Source organism: Cajanus cajan, chromosome 11, assembly GCF_000230855.2.
Source record: "Cajanus cajan strain Asha chromosome 11, NIPB_CcT2T_4, whole genome shotgun sequence".
Taxonomy (NCBI): Eukaryota; Viridiplantae; Streptophyta; class Magnoliopsida; order Fabales; family Fabaceae; genus Cajanus; species Cajanus cajan.
The window spans coordinates 41,814,033-41,834,808 of NC_138527.1; the positions used below are offsets into that span (position 1 = coordinate 41,814,033).

Genomic DNA, 20,776 nt, shown 5'->3' on the forward strand with positions numbered 1-20,776 from the left:
ATGTCAATTACTTCTATAAAAAGCTATAAGACCGTAATTTATTTTTTTATTTTTTACTTTGCTTACATGATAAATGTATATAGTCACATAATAAAATATTTTTGACTTAGATATGTTTTTAATCCCTTAAATATAGGGTAAATTTATTTTTTATTTTTCAAATTTAAAATCGTTATTTTTAGTCTTGTAATTTCATAAAAAAATTTATTTTAGTCCTTATATTCAATTTTATTAAGAAATTTATCAAATATTGTCGCATAAAGTCTATCTGTTAGTGTCTTTGATAGTGAAAACATCATATTAAATTTAGTTAAAATTGTATAATTGTCGTAATTTGTCACTTTCAAATATATTATTAGTGACCTGAAAGATAAATACAAGATTTTTAAAAGTTATAGGGATTAAAAATAATAATTTTAAATTTGAGGGACTAAAAACATTTTTAAGCTAATATTTTTTATTTGAGTTTTCAAAGGAGAAAATATTCAAATTTAATATGATTGTCTAGCAAACAATTTTAAAAAAAATTAGAGATGACAAATGAAGTCTTGTATGAGATGTTTTTAACATGATGTAACTTGTAAATAAGACTAAATTAAACTTTAACAAATTAGATTTGAAAAAAAAACAATTTTTTTCTAGCATGATGGACTAAGTTTAACTATAAAATGTTTAGACAAAAATCAATTAAACTTATTTAAATTAATATTTTTTTATTTATTTCTTGCAAAATTTAATTAAAAAAAGAAAAAAGAGTCAATTCGATCCGATCTAATGGGTTAAACTCGACCAACAAACAAATTATCTCAGACCTTAGCCTGATGTAACCCAATTTACCTCCTCTATCAACATTATTATTCGAATCTATTAAAACAAATATAGAACAACTTCTGTGGGTAATGAATCAATCTATGTAATTAAGTGAGAGCTCGTTGTCAAATTAATAATGAATGAAAAACTATTGTGCAATTTTCAGCAATATCAAGCTCATTGACCTCTTTGTGAATATGTAGAAGTTTTCTTTCATTTGTTTATGTATGAATCAAACATTTATCATGTAGGTGAACAACGTTTGTCATGTTATATTGATGTCAAAAATTTAAACTGTTACATTATTTAATACAAAAAAACTGGGGTCTTGTTCATATGTCCGTTACCATACACCTCTTTTCCAATATTGTTTCTGTTTATTTGATTTCTTGTGTTTTTTTATACGAGTGGGAGTGTGACTGATTGTTACTGTGTGAGAAATAAAAAGATAAGGTTTCGTTTCCTCCACAAAATTGTATTAGTAGGCCAATGAATTACGTGGACACAACTCATCTATATTCCCCTTTCCTAGGAAAGGGCACAAAACATGAAAATAGATGAAGGATTCTTATTGATCAATTTCTGAACAAGAAGACCAATAATTTCTCTATCAGACTTTTGGGTTTTTTCCTCGTTGTTTCTAGTGCTGATGCAATATTACCGGCAACATACAAATAGTCAATTTCATTCTAATTTGTATTTCTGTTCTGTCCCCAAACAATATTCATCTAAACGAGAAGAGCAATATCTTTGTTAAAGTGGTTGATTATCACATTTCCTATCCTGTAACCATGCAATCCCCTCTTCAGTGTCACGTGAAATTAGGTTGATTTTACTTTCCTATATATTATGAGTTAATCATTTATACACTGTTAATGTAAAAAAAAATTATATTAATAACTAATTATATCTTTTAATTGTGTTATGTTACTGTAAACACATTTACTTTTAACAGTTATATGACACAATTAAAAAATATAATTGGTTGTTAGTATAAAAAAACTTTACACTGACAATGTAATTAACTTATAGATTACTTTTTAATCTCATGTTTTTCTACTTATATTTCTTCTATTATATGGAAAGATTATAACAATGATAACAATAAAGATTGAACCTAATTTGTCATGTATTTACCTCAATTCTTGATCATTATATTAACTATAATAATTATTTTTTTAATTTATCATTGAAATTTATGTGTATATTCTATATTTCTTTTTGTTTTATCATGGGCTTTTTATTTATCCTATGAAATAAAGACTAATCTTGTTCGTATATAGAAAGATTTTTAATTAATATTATTAAAAGTTTTGTAATAATTCAATCCGATTAGACTTTAAGTAATGTTATTGTTGACTTGTTCTAGTTTGTTGGTTTGTTTTTTATATAACTTTATTTTTTTATAATAATTTTATATGTAATTTTAAAAATATTAAATTAAATAAATTTGATAATTTCTAGGTTTGATTTTTAATGGTCAAGTATGACCTATTTGGCTTACTAAACATGTTCAAATTAGCTAGCTCTTTGTTTGGGTATAAAATAATGAATTTTAATTACTTTTAACATATTTAGATACTATTGTGAGGAAAGTATCTATAATTTAGAAGATGTCAATGCCAATATGATTTTATATGTTTATCTAACAATTGTTATCATGTTAACATAAAAAATAGTAAGATGTCAAAATAGGTTCAAATTTATTGTCATGTATATTTGTTTACGATAGAATTCGTTTTATGGATTCTTTTTACTCGGACTAGCACCAAAAACAGTTTCAATTTAGGTATTTGATTTGATTTGATTTAAAAACAAAGAACGTAGAAGGAAGAGTTAATAATTACTGGTTTCTAGATATTCATCAATGATTATCAAAAAATAGTGTTCATGAGCATAAATGCTTAAATAAACAGAATGAACAACAGATATACTTCCTATGCAACATTGTCAGAATTTACGTAATTGTAAACTAAGTGATTACAAGAAATAAGAAGACTAAACTAATCCTAATCTAAAAAGGAAAAAGGAAAAGTGGTCAAGAAGCAACCATACCCAAAAACGATTCTATGCACGAAAGTCATATGCGCAGGCGGAGAGTGCTTCAGAACTCTATTCAAGTATGAGTTTTTCCGACCCTGTGCACGAGGTTAATACTTCTATTTATAAATCTAATTGATAGCGGTTGAATTTAAGTTTGTGTGTTGTGGGGCGTAACCGCTATCCACTATGCTTGACGTGGGTGTGAGTTATGCAACTTCTTGTAACCGTATGTAACTTCTCTTAACAGTTTTTCCCACGTGTTCTATTTTCTTGATCTGCGCCTTAATGACTACCCTGGTGCAACTATAAAGAATCTTCGATAACCTCCCTATTTTCCCAAGACTGTCATTTTCGTACTAACTACTCGAAACAATTTCTTTCCGCTCTCGAGCACGAATGTATAAGAAGTCTTCCTTATTTCTGGTAGGTGTCATCTTTATATTCTTTTCGAGTAGTATCATGTAAATTTCGACTCCCATAGTCTTCGAGTGGGCCTAACAATATTATATTCAAATGTGTTAGATTATACTTTTCAATCTTTCAATTCACATACCTTGTTAACCCAATAGGTTAAATGACAGGTAAGTTTGACTTATTGGGTTGACAATATATTTTTTATGTAACTTTTATATATTGATATTGACTTATAATACTTTATCAATAATCTATTAATTTGTTTATTAAATATTATTTGTGATTTTAGTATGTACTTATTTTTGTTGATGAAATTATTTGTAATTATATTATAAATTTATTTTAATGTCATTGATGAATTTATTTTACTGTTATTGATAAACTTATTAGGTATATTTCTTGTTGAAAGTTTAGATTATTACAAATTTTATATTTTTAATTTGTTAATTATATTTGATGGTAATTTTGAAAAAAAAAAGATTAGGATAAATAAAGTTAAAAAATTATACTTCTTTTATCACATAATAAATATGTTTGAAAAAAATTAGACTTAAAATCAGTATTATGTTAATTTTTTTAATGTAGTTTTATTATATATATATATATATATATATATATATGCTCTTATAATTTTCTTTAAAAAATATTTATTGTATTACATTATTATTAAAAAAAAAGTTAATCATCAAATTAGTATGATGACACTTATTATAAAAATATATAATGATTGACAGAATAATCCAACATCAACTCATGACGAGTTTAAGTTAGATTAAAATTTTCAACTCAATATAAAACGGGTCCAACCCATTTCTTGAAAATAAAAAACTGTGTGACAAGCTGAACAGAGTTTTTTTGTCTTTTAAGAATTGGTTGTTCAAAAATTGGCAGAAAGAAATGTCTAAGACTAATCAAAGCATAGACTTTCCCCAAGCCACATATTTTCCCACCCAAAAAAAAATGGACTCCACCCTTTCTTATCTTGTGCAAATTAAATCAGAACCAAGACAATATTCAAATTCTGAGATATTTTCATCCACACGAATTTTCAGGACAAGGCAGAAACTAATAAATCAACAACTAGCTTGCTCAGTTTGTAGAGGTTATCTTAATACGGCAATACAAAACCACTCATCAAATGTCATTAACAAGTTTCCATATTAGAAAAACAATATATTCAACTATGCAAGTAGAAAATTTAGAAGTTCATGCATCTTTTACTATTTGCAAATTAGGAAACCATTCACCTGTTTATAAATTGATTAAATTCATTAAATGAAAACTTAGTAATCTTTCAGCTTCGTTTTTATCATTCATTTCATCTGGTCAAGCTCAAGGATGGAAATTGGAAACCAGCATTCATTAATGCAAATTTTGATTATATTCTTGAAGCTGTCCACCCTCTTTAACCTTTAGCATAGGGTTTCGAGGTTGGAGATCTTTTTGTTTTCAATTAGTGAATATAATCAAAATTAGTCTCATGTTGTTCAACACCCAATTTAATTAGTCTAGTGATCTGAAATAAAAGGTCAGCAAAAATAAGATGGGGAGGAAAAGAAAAGAGATTATGGGTATTTTGTTTGTGTTTTGTTTTGTTATTTTAAAAAATTTATAAAATTTTGAAGAACATTTTTCATAACCAAATAAGGAAAAAAAATATTTGGTGAATGTTTAATTTTAATCATTTTAGAGATGACAGAATAAACAAATTAAATTCATAGACAAAAAAAATATATTTTTTTAAGCTTAATCACATAATTGTTTCCCTCGTTAATTAATTCACGTGATCAAAGATAATTGAATTATACTTCTTTTGCCTTAATATGTCAAATTAAAATGTTTTATATTACATTTAAAAAAAATAAGTGTATATACTTTTAATAATATTATTTAATTTTTCTTACCATATTAAACTGTTTTAAGTAAAAATATATTTATATAAAGATTAATTTTATAAAACTATTATTTTCTTGCACGCACTTATTGTCATTTTTTTAATTGATGTAAAATTATATATGCCGGTATTTATTGAGACAGGGAAAATATTTTATTTTATTTAGTAAAAAAGATATAATTTTTCATAAAATATATTTTCATTTTATAAAAAGATATAACTCATTATTATTAGATTAAGTTTATAAGAATAATGTGACATTTTTATAATTTTATATTCAAAATTAAATTTCAATATTTGATTAAAGAATCATATTTAAAGTTTTATGTGAGTAAAGGTAATTATAGTTAATTAGAGTTATTATAAAAAATAAACATATTTTTATTTATTTTTTTATTACATCACTTATCACTTATTACATTTATTATTTTATTTTTTCCTAAATTTTTCTTACGGTATTCTTTTTGTCATACGAATCTAGAAATAGATTCCCTGATTTTATGGAAGGAAAGTTAGGGTAGCTTAACACATTTAAACTATTAAATTTGTAATAATAGATCAGATTGTGACACGTGTACATTTAAGTTAAAATATATTTTATACACGTTTTAATTTATTTTTATAAATTTAACAGTTAAAATGAATTAAGTTACCACAATTTTTATATATGAGAGGATCCGGATCCATACAAACTTACCGCAAACCAAAATAGATGTACGTTTAATTTTATTTATCTATTTTCCTGAAGTGGATCCTACGAGTACGCGATTTTTGTTAGATAAGAATGGAAGAGGTGGAAACACGTAAGCCTTTTCACACACAGCCAACTGGTATTGATTTTTTGCACTTTTCCGCTTTTCGATGTGGGACCTACCTACAAATTGAGTCAATTTCAATTCCCAAAAAGAGCGTTAACTTTTTTTTAATCCATAAATAAACATCGATGGCATATCAAACAGAGACACACAACAATGGCTCTAACACTTCGCTCATCGATTTCCATCGTCAATCAGAAAAAATCCAAGCTCCCAAAACCAAAACACGACGTTCCCACCAAAGTTCACTTCGTAAAAACCAAGCCATCATTGCGTCTCCGAACCAAGTGTTCCATGCAACATGCACATCATGTCACAAGGAACCACACCAACGAGAAAATGGAGAAGGTTCATTCTCCATCGGTTGCTCATGGCCACAAGAACGATTCAATGAGAGTGCCAGTGTTTGTGATGCTGCCACTGGACACAGTGACAATGGGAGGGACTTTGAATAAGGCGAGAGCAATGAATGCTAGTTTGATGGCACTGAAGAGTGCGGGAGTGGAAGGAGTAATGGTGGATGCTTGGTGGGGCTTGGTGGAAAAAGAGGGACCCTTCAAGTATAACTGGGAAGCCTATGCTGAGCTTGTGCAGATGGTTCAGAAACATGGCTTGAAGCTTCAGGTTGTCATGTCCTTCCATCAATGTGGAGGAAATGTTGGAGACTCTTGCAGGTATGATATAGTATAGTGGCAAGGAATTATCTTATGCTGAAAAAACTGTGTCTGTCTTTTCATGTAAGCAAATTTTAATTTGGCATGATGAAAAAACATAGTTTGAGAGGAAAAATCTCATTAAAGTTTGTCCAACAGGTTTTGTAGAGACAAAACTGATGTATTCTTTGAGTTAATAACATGCTTAATATGTAAAGAGAGAGTTATACGCAAGATTTTCTTATGATATGATTATGTGAAAATTCAATATGAGAATATCTATTTTCATGATTCAGGACTCATTCTAACTTAGTTTAACTTTATTTTCATAAAACAATGTTTTTTATTTTTGGGTCCTATGTTTAATTTTGATGTTGAGAAAGAAAAGGCATAATCTTGTTCTGAGATTTCATATATATGAAGTTTCTTTATGATGGTATAGCTGATTTCTTTATGATGGGGGTCTAATTTTGTATATTATTGTGTTTTCTTTAGCATTCCTCTGCCTCCATGGGTGCTGGAAGAAATCAGCAAGAACCCTGACCTGGTTTACACAGACAAATCAGGGAGGAGGAACCCTGAGTACATCTCCTTGGGCTGTGATTCAATGCCTGTTTTGCGGGGAAGGACGCCTCTTCAAGTGTATTCTGATTACATGAGGAGCTTCCGTGACAGATTCAGAGATTATTTGGGCAGTGTTATCATTGTAAGTACCACACCAACTTGTGCTTCAATTTTGGGATTATTAGAGGAAGGGTATGAAATATTTTGAGACAGCAGTGAGCTTAATCGAATTCAGTACATTAACAACCACATATATGTATATAAACATTAGGAGGGGTGTCAAGATGATGACTATCTAATAGTATCACATCATGGAACTAAATTTAGTCCTTTCATCCTTTAAGTTTCAACCATATTCATATATATATATATATATATATATATATATATATATTTAGAGCATATTTGGATACAAGTCTACAAATACTTTTAAGAGCTTATCTATTAAAAAAAACTTTATTTTCACATCTCAAAAGCTCTTTTAGAGTGTATTAAAAAAGACACTTATAATTGAGATAATAAACTAGGAAATGATGCATGTGTTGCTAGATATTAACTCCTACAACCAAATTCATTTGCAGGAGATTCAAGTGGGGATGGGTCCTTGTGGGGAGTTGAGATATCCGTCTTATCCAGAAAACAATGGAACTTGGAGGTTTCCTGGAATTGGAGAATTCCAGTGCTATGATAAGGTAAAAATTAAATGCACAAATTTTGCTCTATTTTCCAAACACAGCGTAGAAGCATGCTAATGTTACACATGTTGCATAACAATTGGACCCCTAAATCTCTAGCTTTGTGGTAACAAGGACATCTCAAATGTGACAAAATTTCAAAATATCTTTCTCCTTTTTTGGGGCTTCCTGTGAGTTACTAAAAGGACTTGTTTGTCATGCAGTATATGAGAGCTTCCTTGGAAGCATCAGCTGAGGCCATAGGGAAGAAAGAGTGGGGAAGAAGTGGACCCCATGACTCAGGCCAGTACAACCAATATCCTGAGAATACTGGATTTTTCAAAAGGGAAGGAACGTGGAACACTGAATATGGAAAATTCTTCCTTGACTGGTACTCCACCAAACTTCTCGAACATGGCGAGAAAATCCTTGTATCAGCCAAAGGAATATTCAACTCTTCTGGAGTGACTCTATCTGCCAAAGTAGCTGGAATTCATTGGCACTACAAGGCAAGGTCACATGCAGCTGAACTAACTGCAGGCTACTACAACACACGGTTTCATGATGGTTACTTGCCAATAGCACAAATGCTGGCAAAACATGGAGTTGTGTTGAATTTCACCTGCATGGAAATGAGGGACAGAGATCAACCTGAACACGCCAATTGTTCGCCAGAGGGGTTGGTTCATCAGGTGAAGATGGCAGCCAGGACAGCTGGAGCAGAAGTTGCAGGGGAGAATGCACTTGAAAGATATGATGCAGGTGCGTTTTCTCAAGTTGTGTCAACGAGTAACTCTGGTTCTGGTTTGGCTGCGTTTACTTATCTGAGGATGAATAAGAGGTTGTTTGAGGGAGACAATTGGCGGCACTTTGTGGAGTTTGTGAAATGCATGTCTGAAGGTGGTAAGAGACAAAGGCTTCCAGAGTCTGATTCATGTGGAACTCATCTTTACGTTGGCCACATCGCAGGAATTCAGAGGAAGCAAGTTCAAGAGGCTGCTCTTGTGTGAACAACTTATAGCTTAATGTATACAGTTATAGTATGGTTAAATTAACTGCATCGTGATTTTTATAGAAGAAAAAAAGTGGGGAAAAGAGATAGAATTATGATGGGTATACGCAAGGAAAATGGCATATTTCTACGCCAAACCCTGACATTATTCGGAAAATATTATTTGTATATTGTTAAAAGTCCAATAAATGCTGTTCAGTTAGTTCCTGGAAACTCATCTTCTGTATTTCTCATGAAGTTGATTGTTTGTTCCAAGATAAAACCCTATTCAGTGGAAACTCCACCATGCTACAAGGTTCACTTCCGGATAGATTTACAAATTACGAATAGACCCTCCTTTTCACTATTGACTGTTTATGTAAAAAAGTAAAAGTCAATGTTAGATAAAGTAAAGACAATACACTACAGGACCTGACTAGTACTTATTAATATGTAATTTGTTGAGTTAATAGATCCCACCCATTGGCCTTAATTAAATTACAGAAGGAATGATAGGGGCATTTTATATCTAACATTCTTTCTATCATTTGACAGAATTTTATTAGAAATTACTAATTTTAGTAGGTCAGATCACTAAATTAGAAGAGAATTTTGTTGATTAAGACATGAAACTTTCATAACTTTAACGCTTTTAAAGAAATTCTACCAATTATAAAGAGAAGGTTAGAGTGTTGGAGAGAGTGAGCTAGCATTCCTTAACAAGAGAAATACTCTGATTTGGTCTGGATCCGCAAGAATTGTCCATAAAATTTGCCGGCATGAAGCTCTGCCAGTGGTTGCTTTTTGGTTTTTCTGGTCAACCAGTAGTTGCATTCAAGTAATTTGCCTTATTGACTGTCTAGTCCAAAGTCTTCTTTTGACAGTGTTTGTCACCTCTTGGCGAACAATTTAATTCTAACATTGATTCCATTGCCTAACACCACCCACCAATTCCATTTAGGCATTTATATTAAATTCCAACTTTTAATTCCATTGAATTCCACAACTCGTCAGTTCGAACAGAAACATTAACATAGTTTTGTCAAACATCATTTATTAGCCTTTTTCTTTTTTTTGAAGTATTTATTAAGACTTTGTTACTCTACTAAAATCCTGGAAATTGTTATTTTATCTTTATTATTTTTGGTGAAAAAACTTAGGTACAACTAATCCTATTTGCCGTAAATATCTATAGTTTTTAAGGCCAAATCATTTAACCCTTTATCTTAGCTAAGTTGGTTGATAATCGTCATAATGGTGTGCATATATCCAATGAACAGTGTAATTAAATCAACTTTAGGTTTGAAAGGTATAATAAATCAATCTCTTGACAAAAATTATATGTAATGCATATTATATTGGGATTAAATCGCACTAGCTAGACACTAAAGAATTTTGTGAATTGTTTCAAACTTTTCCAACATTGATCCACAACACAACACCCTCCCCAACAAATCTGAGAGGGAAAATATTAGCATAATTTAGTCAGAAAACCTTTTTTGAGGCTTTACCTTGTCAATAATACAATGTTTAAAGGGATGAATTTCGCAACTCGGAAAATTCCAAGTCCGCTGCAGCACCACTTACACCGCTTGTTATGAATCAGATCGTGGTAATACAATAGAATAGACTTTTTCAACGGTATAGCTTTATACTTGGGCACATTAAGAAAAAATGGAAAGCACAGTTATGAATATATACTTCGAAGATAATTTACTTCATTCATTGGAAGACTGGTAAGTTTCCAACATACTGCAAGGTTCCTATGAACTTCCGGATAGATTTGCAAATTATGGACCCTCCTTTTCACTTCCACTAATATTGTCTATTTTAGTGAATTGGCTTTGTGGAACTGCAAAAAACATTCTAGAACAGCATTTATTTACCACTTGGGACCAATTTAGATCAGGTGGATTTAGAAGTCATATTGTGCGAAGTGTTTTTGGTTTCTGAATCCTGCAATGCTTGCTTCAAGCTTTCCACTATCTGACTCATGGATGGTCTATCTTCAGGATTCTTCTTCAAGCAGCTATCTGCCAACTTGGCTATTTTTCTTGCTGCACCAAGAGAATACTGGTTCTTGAGACGTGGGTCAACGATGGTGCTGAATCTGCTACTGTTGGCAGGGTAATTCTTAACCCACTCTATAAGCTTTTGTTCCCCTGTTGGATGGTTTCTATTCAATACGCGCCTCCCTGTAAGGATCTCATAAAGTACCACACCAAAACTCCATATGTCACTCTGAGCTTTAAGGTGACCTGTTTGAACATACTCTGGTGCAGCATATCCCTGTGTTCCCACTACCTGAAAACAAAGTCATTGGTGTACACACATTGTTAGAGTGCTCATTTCATAATTTGTTTCAAGAATGATGTGTGATTGTAGATAATTAATGCATAATCAAAGCAATACTGCTTAAATCACGATGGTTACTAAAATTTGCATATATGGAAAGTCATAAATTGAATAGTAGTGAAAATTATAGGACTTCAACTTACCGCAGTAGATACATGAGTCTGATCACCTGTTGGGCCCTCCCTAGCAAGACCGAAATCTGAGAGCTTGGGATGGAATTTCTTGTCCAATAGCACATTTGAAGATTTGAAATCTCGGTAGATCACCTTCGAATAAAAAATTTAAAACAAGAGTAAGATTATAAACAAAAACAGATAGTTGAATATCTAACAACTTGCATTGCATATTCGGCAATCAGCATCACCTAAATCATCATTATATGCTCTGCATTTCCTTTTTATTCTTCCCATCAAGGAAGTTGGGTTAGCATTAAGCTACATAAGAAGGTCAACATACACATTATATGAATCCAGCAGGATACTTTAGTTCTACTATGACACAAACATAATGCTTTATATAATTATAGCAGATTTGATACAAAAAATTAAAAATGCCAATCAATTTGTTTTCTCAAGTACTAGTGCTACTACCTTAAAGTATAGTAATAAATTACGAATTAGAAATATGAAACATTTGGCAAGTACCTGAACCTCTAATCCGTTATGTAGATAATGTAATCCTTGAGCAGCACCGAGCATGATCTGCAATCTTGTATTCCAAGGCAAATGAGGTAAAGAAAGACTGAAAAGATGATCCTCCAGGCTCCTGTTTGGCATGAATTCATACACCAACAACCGTTGGATTCCTCTTTCACTGTCGACAGAGCAGTATCCCAGAAGCTTAACCAAATTCGGGTGGTTAACAACGCTGAGAAATTGAACTTCCGCAAGCCATTCTTTATGCCCCTATACAAAATAGAGAGAAAAAAAATGAGAAAGCGGGTATATTTGTAAAGTACAAGTGAAGTATTGGCATAATTCAAAGACAGCTTAACATAATTGACCCTGTAAATGCGCTGTCCATTCCAAGTTATCATATAGTTCCTAACAATCATGACATCAACTTTTTTCTTACAAGTAAAAATTAGCCAATTAGTAATAATTTAATTTATAGAAACCCTCTCATTTAGCTTCTTCAAAAGTTGATTTTGTCTTCTACATAAACTAATTTTATCTTATGTGAGAAGCTTAATTAAAACATGATATAGCCACCTATACCAATTAAAATCATTGTATCATGCATTGATCAGCCATCAGATATAAATCTAAAAGTTTCTTTTTTTTTACTCCCATGAGCGTTCATTGAAAAGTTCTATCCAAACAAGACATAGCCACCTAGACCAATTAAAATCATTGTATCATGCATTGATCATCGATCTGGTTGGATATAAACCTAAAAGATTTTTAGAGCTTCTCGGACAAAAAATTCTTTCATTTTATTTGAAAAACTATCTAACCAGACTTTGTATCATGTTTGCAACTGTCCAATGGAAGAAGCTCTTTCAACCAGTATAAACAAATAGAAGGGACTGAAATGAGAAAAAAAAACTACTTCATTGATAGCACTCAATGGAACTATATGCAATAACAAGGAGAATAAACTGTAACTAACTTTTGTGTTATATGTGTAATACTAACAAAGCAAAAAACAAAAGCATGGAGAGAACATAGCTGGTGAAACAGTGCTTGTGTGTACCTGTAAGCCACGCGTGTTAAGTCTTTTTATTGCGACCACAATAGGATCACCTCCATCTTCAAGTCTAATTTTTCCCCTATATACTATCCCAAAACCCCCTTCTCCAATCTTCAGCATCCTATTGAAACCATGTGTAGCATCCACAAGCTCTTGCAAAGTGAAAATTCTAAAGTTGTGTTCTTTCTCTTTGTACAATTCTTTTATGCTCCTTGGCGATGGTACCGAGCTGGGGGACTTGGTTGCTCCATTCACCACCTGGTTTTTCTTCTTCCTCCCTTTCGGTAATTCTGGGTCGGATTCTGATTTCTTTCTGAAGAAGAAACACTTCATTTTCTAATCATCAAGTTACCGAATTTCCTCACCGGAGCAGAGTACACAAAGGTCGAGAATTTAAATGGAAACAAATGGAACAAACTAGGTTCCAGAATGAAATGGTGAATGTGAAAAGGAGAAAATGAAGAACTCGGAAAGAAATGCAAATCCCGAACTTTAATGTGGGGTTCGTTCCGTGAAATGAAGGAAATTGAATTGAATGATGATGAGACTAATGGGACTTAAAGGAAAAACCCGCGTGGGAACACGCGTTTATGTACAGAGAAAAAGAAAATTAGCAACCAAAAAGGTTAATCTTTTTAACTTTAGCAAATAATAACCTTGTAAAGTTTGTGATCATGGTCCAAAATTATGTGTATAATAAATTATTTATTAGGATCAAAGAATTAGTATTATCTACATGTTATGTCGATAAATAATAATACTCGAATCAGAAATCTTATTTAAAAAACTGATTTTTTTTTTTATGTGAAGATGCTTGAATAAAAAATGTTAAAAAGTTAACTAGAGTGATAAAGACACAAGTGAGACTTATGAAGAATGAGGTCGGTCCATGTCTATAACTTAATAATAATAATAATAAGGGAAGAGTTGAATGATTAAAATAAAGACTTTCAAAGTTGGATGAAAACTTGAACGTCTACAGCAACCAGCCAACCACACGCGAGGTTTGGTTAATACCCTTGAATGATTTTCATCTTCATCTTCATCTTCATCTTCAACGTGTGAGATACGCAAAAGTGACTATGACGCTGTTGGTTTGACCGTCAATTTGGTGAAGAATTAATTTGAATACAAGAAAGTTATGACCATGCACACGCAATAAATATTATTTAAAGAGGATGTGCAATATTCCATGGATGACCATGCCGTAACCTAGTCATGCAGATAACATAGGTTATGGTGAACGTTCAGGTTCAAACTATAAACATGTTGCTCAATCAATAGCAACTGCTATGTGCATTTACATTCGAGAGAGAAATAGAATATTGAAAATATTTAATCAAGAACGAGAATAGTGGAGTTATGAATAGATTGATGGGGAAAAAGATACTTGTATTGTGAACTTACTCTTCTTTTTTTTTTTTTTTTTTCACATTTTAAATTACAAGAGTGATTTATTTTTAGTTAGCTTCTTTGCCTTAGGCTGTTACTTGCACTAAATATAGAATGATACAAAACTTTATATGCCCTAGAAAATGAACTAGAAAACATAAAGGACGAAAATCGAAATAAGCTTAGCACATCTAGATGGGAATGAAAAAGAAAGAGCGAGATAGGTGTCAAAGATAAAGTGCTAGCTAGCAACAAGAATTCCTTTAATTAAAAATCTTATTAAAAATGAGAGCATATAAAGCGTGTGTTTGCATTAAAGTTGAGACGTAAAAAATCATGTTTAATAAGAAATAATGAATAAGAGCTTTCACCTAAATTTAATGTAGGTATGGAGAGAGAAGAAAAAATTATGTTTAAAAATGAAAATCAAACACGCACAAAGAGTTCCATGCAATAGCATTCGACGAAAGAATCTATAATTACATATCACTCTTTTTCACATTTAAAGTTAAATTAACTACTCCTTATCTTTCATGAAAGAGAAATGTCAAACTTGATAATATTATATATAAGAATGAATTATAACTTGAGATAAATTTTAAGTACTTAATTTATCAATTATGTAAAATCAAAATAAACCATGTAAAAAAAAATTATTTTTATTTATTAATATACTATATAATAAAAAGATAAAGATAAGTTGTTAACCGGAAAATAAAAAGAAAATTCAACAAATATTCGAGACAGATTTTAAGATAAATTGAAAACTGTTATTAAAATTTACCTTTATTTATTTCATTATTTATAATAAAATATATTTTAATATTTGTTGTAAACATAAAATACACAATTTTTTTATCATCTTTAAATATGAGTTTAATATATTAATTTCAAAAAAAGATATCTGTACATTTAACCATTTAAAAAAATTGGTTTACTTTTTCCACATGCATCCTCAATAAGGATAAGAACAATGTAATCCTAAAGTCAATAAAAACTAAATGATAAACTGGTTTATGAGCTTTACCAAAGACAAGAAGTAAAGAAATTTGCCTCTCCAATCTCCATAAAGAAGAACTCCTTAATAGACTGAATGAAGAGGGAAGGGAGAAAAACAATGCACAAGAAAAGGAAAAAATAAAATGAATAATAATAGTTACATGATAACACACTGAATTCAAAATAGAAAAATAAAATTTCCGTTGCCGGGACTTGAACCCGGGTCTCTCGGGTGAGAGCCGAGTATCCTAACCAACTAGACTACAACGGAGTTATGATATGAGTTAAGCCAATCATAATATAATGTAAATTAATTGTTCAATCATAAAAAGAGAAGAAAAGGATTAGGGTTCGTGTAGAATTGTTCACTCTGTTTGTCTAACTAACAGAGACGCATAGCAGAGCGACGGCACCTTCGATCCAGGAACCATGGTATGCTTATGCTCCACTCTGTTCAATTTTCATCACTAATCGATTTTTATTTTTGATAATAAATTTACGTTTCACTTTTGTATTCACCGTTCGATGCAGACTAAGAGAACGAAGAAGGCTGGCATTGTTGGAAAATATGGTAAGCTTTGTAGTCATAATGTTATAAATTGGAAACAGTTTTTCATTTAAACTATCGCGTCATCTTCGAGTTAAGCCAAACACTAGTAATCTCGTTGCGCGAAAAATATAATAATGTATTGATGGTACGGTGTAGGCTTGATTTTATGAGTATAAATATGGTGGGACTTGGCACAAGGGATTTGTTATTGATTATGGTTATGCAATTTGTTGAAAGATTTGAATGTTTAGAAGGTAGAGTTGTATTTGGAGTGCATTTTGCGTATGTGATGGTAGGGTTGTAGTTGGGTTAAGATTTGGGGCAAAATTAAGGTGCCTGATAGTGATCTCTCTTGCTTTTTAGCTTCTTCTCACTATTTTAGGTATTTACTATTCAGAACTCTGATGTTTGGATTGATGGAAATGGTTAAAATGGACTGGAATGATATCAACTTTCGTTACTTCCATTGTTTAAGTTGAATGACATGAAATGGAATTTAATGTAATGCAGTTTATTCCAATATCTCTGGTTTTATTTCCTTTCAATTTGGGAATATGTGATATGGGATGGAACCAATTTCTCTATCTCTCTCTTTGATTCTATCATGAAAATACAAATATATCCAAATAATTTCATCTGTTTCATTTCATTTCACTTACCATAGCTGCAAGAATTTTGGATTTAAGTATGAGTATATATTAGGTTATTGAATATGCTTTTGAGAAGAAATTGGTTTTGTTGGATTAGATTTACCGTTTCATCTTGTTTTCTTATGTTAGGTACCCGATATGGTGCTAGTCTCCGGAAGCAGATCAAGAAGATGGAAGTTAGTCAACATAGCAAATTCTTTTGTGAATTTTGTGGAAAGGTAGATCTTCTACACTCTTTTGATGCTGAATCACCTTGTGTTTTTAGTAGGTGAAGTCAAAATTCATTTATAGCTTTTCTTTTCCATGAAGATTTGAATTCTAATGATGAACTTATTTGTTGTAGTATGCTGTGAAGAGGAAGGCTGTGGGAATATGGGGATGCAAGGATTGTGGTAAAGTAAAAGCAGGGGGTGCCTACACTTTGAAGTAATGTTCTTTCTACTTCCTTTCTACTCATAATTTTTGCCCATTATTCTTATGCTAAACTTGCTCACTTTGTCTCTCACTTTCACAGTACTGCGAGTGCTGTCACTGTTCGGAGCACCATCAGGAGGTTGAGGGAACAAACTGAGAGTTGAGCTTTTTGTTTGATGTAAGATTTTGACTAAATTAACTTGAAAATGTTTCGTTTTTGTTTGGAGAGCTGTATTGTTTTAATGCAATTTGAACCTTTTGAGACGATGTTTTGCTGGAAAGTATCAGGGTACCAGTTTAGTTTAATGGCTTGAAACTTCTTTCTGTTTGGAGAGTAAAATAGCTTCGCCAATGATTGTTAAAAATTTAAACTGGGTAAAATTGGTTTTGATAAAATAATTTTTGATATGTTGAACGGAATTTAAATATATTTAAATTAATTTCAATCACAAATTTTGTATTAATATGAAATTCTGGAGATAAAACTAGAATGTCCTTCATCGTTTTATTTTGCATATCTGAGATTGCTAAAGGCGCAATGAGGAAGTTAATAATTTTAATAATATTCTTGTTTAAAGATTAATAATTTAGATGTAAAATATGGGAATATACTATTTATCTTATTACTCATTTTTACTAAAAGTTAAATTATCAACCCAACAAAAATGATTATCTTTATCATTCTTTTAAAATTTAAATTCATTTGTTTCATTTCAATTTGACCAAATATAGAAGGGGAGGATGAATTCACATTAGATTCGATTCAATAGAGCGGAAGGAAATTGGAAAGAGAGATAAAAAAAGTAAAAACTAAATTTTTGATGTTTGTTTGAGAAAAATAAGAAGGAACCTGCTGATAATATTTTGTTCTTAAATTGAAATGAAATGGGAGCGAAACAATTTACTTTTTAAAAAAATGTATATTTTCTAAAACTAATAAATAATTTTATGTTAGGAAAAAATACTATATTAAAATGTTACATCCTTAACTATTATAAAATATTTTTAAATATAATTCATTCATTTATTTTCATTCTTTTTTATTCACACAAACAAGCATAAATTCTCTCACCACCTTATTTTTATCCATCCAAATGATATAATTTTTATTTTATTTCTCTTTTATGTTTTATCATTCTTATTTCATTTCTTCATACTTTCGTTTTTATTTCATTCCTCGTCCACGAGAAAGAATATGTACGACAGATGATAGATGCAACACCGACAAACAAAAATCATATAATTGAAAATGTGTACAGCAGATTATTGACAAGAAAAAATTAACAATTGTAGAGTCCAAATATTAACAAAATTTAACTCCCGTCTGATATAAATATTATGGTTTTCATAAAAATAAATTATTCATTGAATAAAGTTATTTGAAAACACCCTAATTTTCTAGTTTTGTTTATTAATATAATATATTTTTCAAATGGGAAGGAATTTACTTTTTTAAATAATAAGTAATAGTAAAGTTATTTCACACAATAACTTATTATTTATATTAAATTTCAATAATCTAAATATTAAATTAAAAATTTTAAATAATTAAATTAAGTCTGCAAATTTTTATATATTAATGAGTATTTTCTATTGAACATGAGGATAATTTCACTAAAAAATTTAACATACACTTAACAAGTTAACATTTTCTCCTGACTTGAATTTATTACATTCACAAAAGCCAGAATTTGATCCACAACCTCATAGTAAGTCTCTTACAACTCGCGCTTAACAGTGGCAAATAGAAAGATCCAATAATTTTTTAGGTGGGTCATGATGATATGATAAAAATAATTCATCAATTCATTTTGATTTATTAAAAATTCACATAAAAATTCAATCCATTTTTAAAAAAAAAAATCATTGTCTATCTATATTAACAATTTTTTTGTGTATAAAAGTAATGTTTTAAAATTAAATATTCTTTATTTTAAAAATGTTTTATTTCTTTCTCTTTTTATAAGTTGTTACATTCTTATTTAGTCCTTTAAAATTTACAAGATACTTTTTTATGTCAAAATAATCTTTTAAAATCTCAATTCAATAAACATTTCATATTGTAAGTCAATAGATTTTGAACAAATAGATAAATTATTAATCATTCATAAAATTAAATAAATAAATTAAATATAATTCATTATTTATTTTTATTATAATAAATAAATTAGGTGAATTAACTTGTGAATGAATCAAATGAATGATAAATAAATGAATTCATTTATCACATACAAACCAACATAAATAATTAACATAATATATTTATATATATATACATTAATTTAAATTAATATAAAATATCAACTAATTTCCGGATTACTATTAATGCTAATAACAGAAGTAATGAACATACTACCAAATAATTATGAAATAAAGTATTCCTTTTTCCTTTTTAAAAAAATGTACGTTTCACATGATCAAAACAATATGAAATAAAATCATACAGTGCAAAATATGAGAGACAATTTACTAAAGACACCTGTATTTGTCTAATACCTGATTTTCCCTGAAACTGACTTCAGGGAGGTAACAATATACATAAATTTTAATACTTTATTGATATCATAATTGCACCATGTGAAAATATCAAAATTTCAAATTACCATAAGGACTACACAGGCACATCAAAATTGTTGCTCAAAGGTTATACTCGGTTGATTTTTTATTTTGCTTAAAAATGACTGATGGAAAAGAAAAAGTTAAGAACTTTAAAAATTCTTTTAAACTAAAATTTCTTTTATTGTTTTAGATTCGGTATGACAGAGGAACTAGAATATACAAATTTTTTAAATGACTTCGGTTAGCTTTTTAAAATATTTTTAATAAAAATTGAGCTTCATTATTTTCATAAAATATTATTTTAAAAATAAAGTTGGTTAAGCTTCTTTTTTAAAAGAAAAACTACCTTAACAACACCCTATTTAAATAGAAGAATTAGTTTAATTTAATTTCACTACAATTAAGTTGAGTTGTATGAAAACCTACTCTTTTTTAGGAAATTTTTGAAAACATACTTGAGTCTACCTAACATGACATAAACATTAGATAATAGATATCCAAGATTTACAAGAAATGAGTACGATATTAAAATTTTTATAATATACCAACAATGTGCTTTCTAACCAGCCTTTTACTATGTTAATTTTTATTTTTAAACTTACAAAATTATAAATAATGTTCATTAAATAAAGAATAAAATGAGTAAAACTGAATTCGAATCTTACAAGACTTGAAACTAAAGCTTTGTGAATGAAACATATAAGAAAACAAATACATCAAACGTGGTTAATCGAGTTCTCTGATAATAAAAAAATAAAAAATAATTCAATGTGTAAAATTAATGAATATTTTGCATCAATAATAAAAATATTAAAAGAAAAGAATACACATCTTTTCAAAGCTTAGTGATTTTAAAATATAAAAAAAACCAATTAAAAAACACATGGATTAAAGCGAGGTAATTAGCACCCAGCTTTTATTTAAACACCCTTCATCAGAAAATAATAAATACGACTCATCGCTATAATTTGTTTTCTTTCATATATTTTACTTTTATTTTTAACAAGTCCCAAAATATTCTAAAATCAATGAACCAGCGGAAGATATTTTGGGTAAATGTTAAGTTTTGATTGTTTTCTAGAAAAGTAGTCGCTAACAGAAAAATCTAAAAATTGGCAATGCTTATTTAAGATAAGTATAACTAAATTTTAGGCACTTGTGACCAGCTGAAGTAATGGAAAAAAGGGATGGTGTGTGTTTGACTTGAAGCTGGTGGGTAGCATGATAGATTGTGTGGAGTAGTAGGTACTCTCGTTTTGTAGACATAGAATGAAAAGACGTAGAAAGTAAAAATGTGTTATTCGAAG

General features: G+C 29.9%; 3 protein-coding genes and 1 non-coding gene across 4 annotated transcripts; 2 read left to right on the forward strand and 2 right to left on the reverse strand.

The window, feature by feature from the left end:
• The first annotated feature begins 6,106 nt into the window (after positions 1-6,106).
• Positions 6,107-9,092, forward strand: LOC109801381 (beta-amylase 3, chloroplastic). Its single transcript, XM_020362437.3, has 4 exons — positions 6,107-6,650; positions 7,125-7,335; positions 7,775-7,885; positions 8,092-9,092. Exons 1-4 carry the CDS (start codon positions 6,133-6,135, stop codon positions 8,875-8,877), a joined length of 1,626 nt encoding a protein of 541 aa, XP_020218026.1. The 5' UTR covers positions 6,107-6,132; the 3' UTR covers positions 8,878-9,092.
• A 1,189-nt stretch (positions 9,093-10,281) lies between these two features.
• On the reverse strand, positions 10,282-13,447 carry LOC109801382 (putative serine/threonine-protein kinase PBL19). The gene is made up of 4 exons (XM_020362438.3): positions 12,909-13,447; positions 11,858-12,118; positions 11,357-11,479; positions 10,282-11,162 (listed from the first exon to the last, which is right to left on the reverse strand). Exons 1-4 carry the CDS (start codon positions 13,236-13,238, stop codon positions 10,764-10,766), a joined length of 1,113 nt encoding a protein of 370 aa, XP_020218027.1. The 5' UTR covers positions 13,239-13,447; the 3' UTR covers positions 10,282-10,763.
• A 2,047-nt stretch (positions 13,448-15,494) lies between these two features.
• TRNAE-CUC (transfer RNA glutamic acid (anticodon CUC)) lies at positions 15,495-15,567 on the reverse strand. Its single transcript has one exon. It is a non-coding gene; the product is annotated as a tRNA-Glu (tRNA).
• A 38-nt stretch (positions 15,568-15,605) lies between these two features.
• LOC109801219 (large ribosomal subunit protein eL43) lies at positions 15,606-17,216 on the forward strand. Its single transcript, XM_020362237.3, has 5 exons — positions 15,606-15,728; positions 15,828-15,867; positions 16,626-16,714; positions 16,840-16,922; positions 17,011-17,216. Exons 1-5 carry the CDS (start codon positions 15,726-15,728, stop codon positions 17,072-17,074), a joined length of 279 nt encoding a protein of 92 aa, XP_020217826.1. The 5' UTR covers positions 15,606-15,725; the 3' UTR covers positions 17,075-17,216.
• Positions 17,217-20,776: the final 3,560 nt, after the last annotated feature.

What these genes read in the sequence shown, in the direction of transcription:
- LOC109801381 (XM_020362437.3), top strand. Translation starts at nt 6,133, where the DNA reads ATGGCTCTAACACTTCGCTCATCGATTTCCATCGTCAATCAGAAAAAA. An exon ending in AATGTTGGAGACTCTTGCAG is followed by an intron (nt 6,651 to 7,124) that starts GTATGATATAGT and finishes TGTTTTCTTTAG; the next exon opens with CATTCCTCTGCCTCCATGGG. An exon ending in ATTTGGGCAGTGTTATCATT is followed by an intron (nt 7,336 to 7,774) that starts GTAAGTACCACA and finishes ATTCATTTGCAG; the next exon opens with GAGATTCAAGTGGGGATGGG.
- LOC109801382 (XM_020362438.3), bottom strand. Translation starts at nt 13,238, where the DNA reads ATGAAGTGTTTCTTCTTCAGAAAGAAATCAGAATCCGACCCAGAATTA. An exon ending in TTAACACGCGTGGCTTACAG is followed by an intron (nt 12,119 to 12,908) that starts GTACACACAAGC and finishes TATTTTGTATAG; the next exon opens with GGGCATAAAGAATGGCTTGC. An exon ending in ATAACGGATTAGAGGTTCAG is followed by an intron (nt 11,480 to 11,857) that starts GTACTTGCCAAA and finishes TTTTATTCGAAG; the next exon opens with GTGATCTACCGAGATTTCAA.
- LOC109801219 (XM_020362237.3), top strand. An exon ending in TTTGTGAATTTTGTGGAAAG is followed by an intron (nt 16,715 to 16,839) that starts GTAGATCTTCTA and finishes TATTTGTTGTAG; the next exon opens with TATGCTGTGAAGAGGAAGGC. An exon ending in GGGGGTGCCTACACTTTGAA is followed by an intron (nt 16,923 to 17,010) that starts GTAATGTTCTTT and finishes TCACTTTCACAG; the next exon opens with TACTGCGAGTGCTGTCACTG.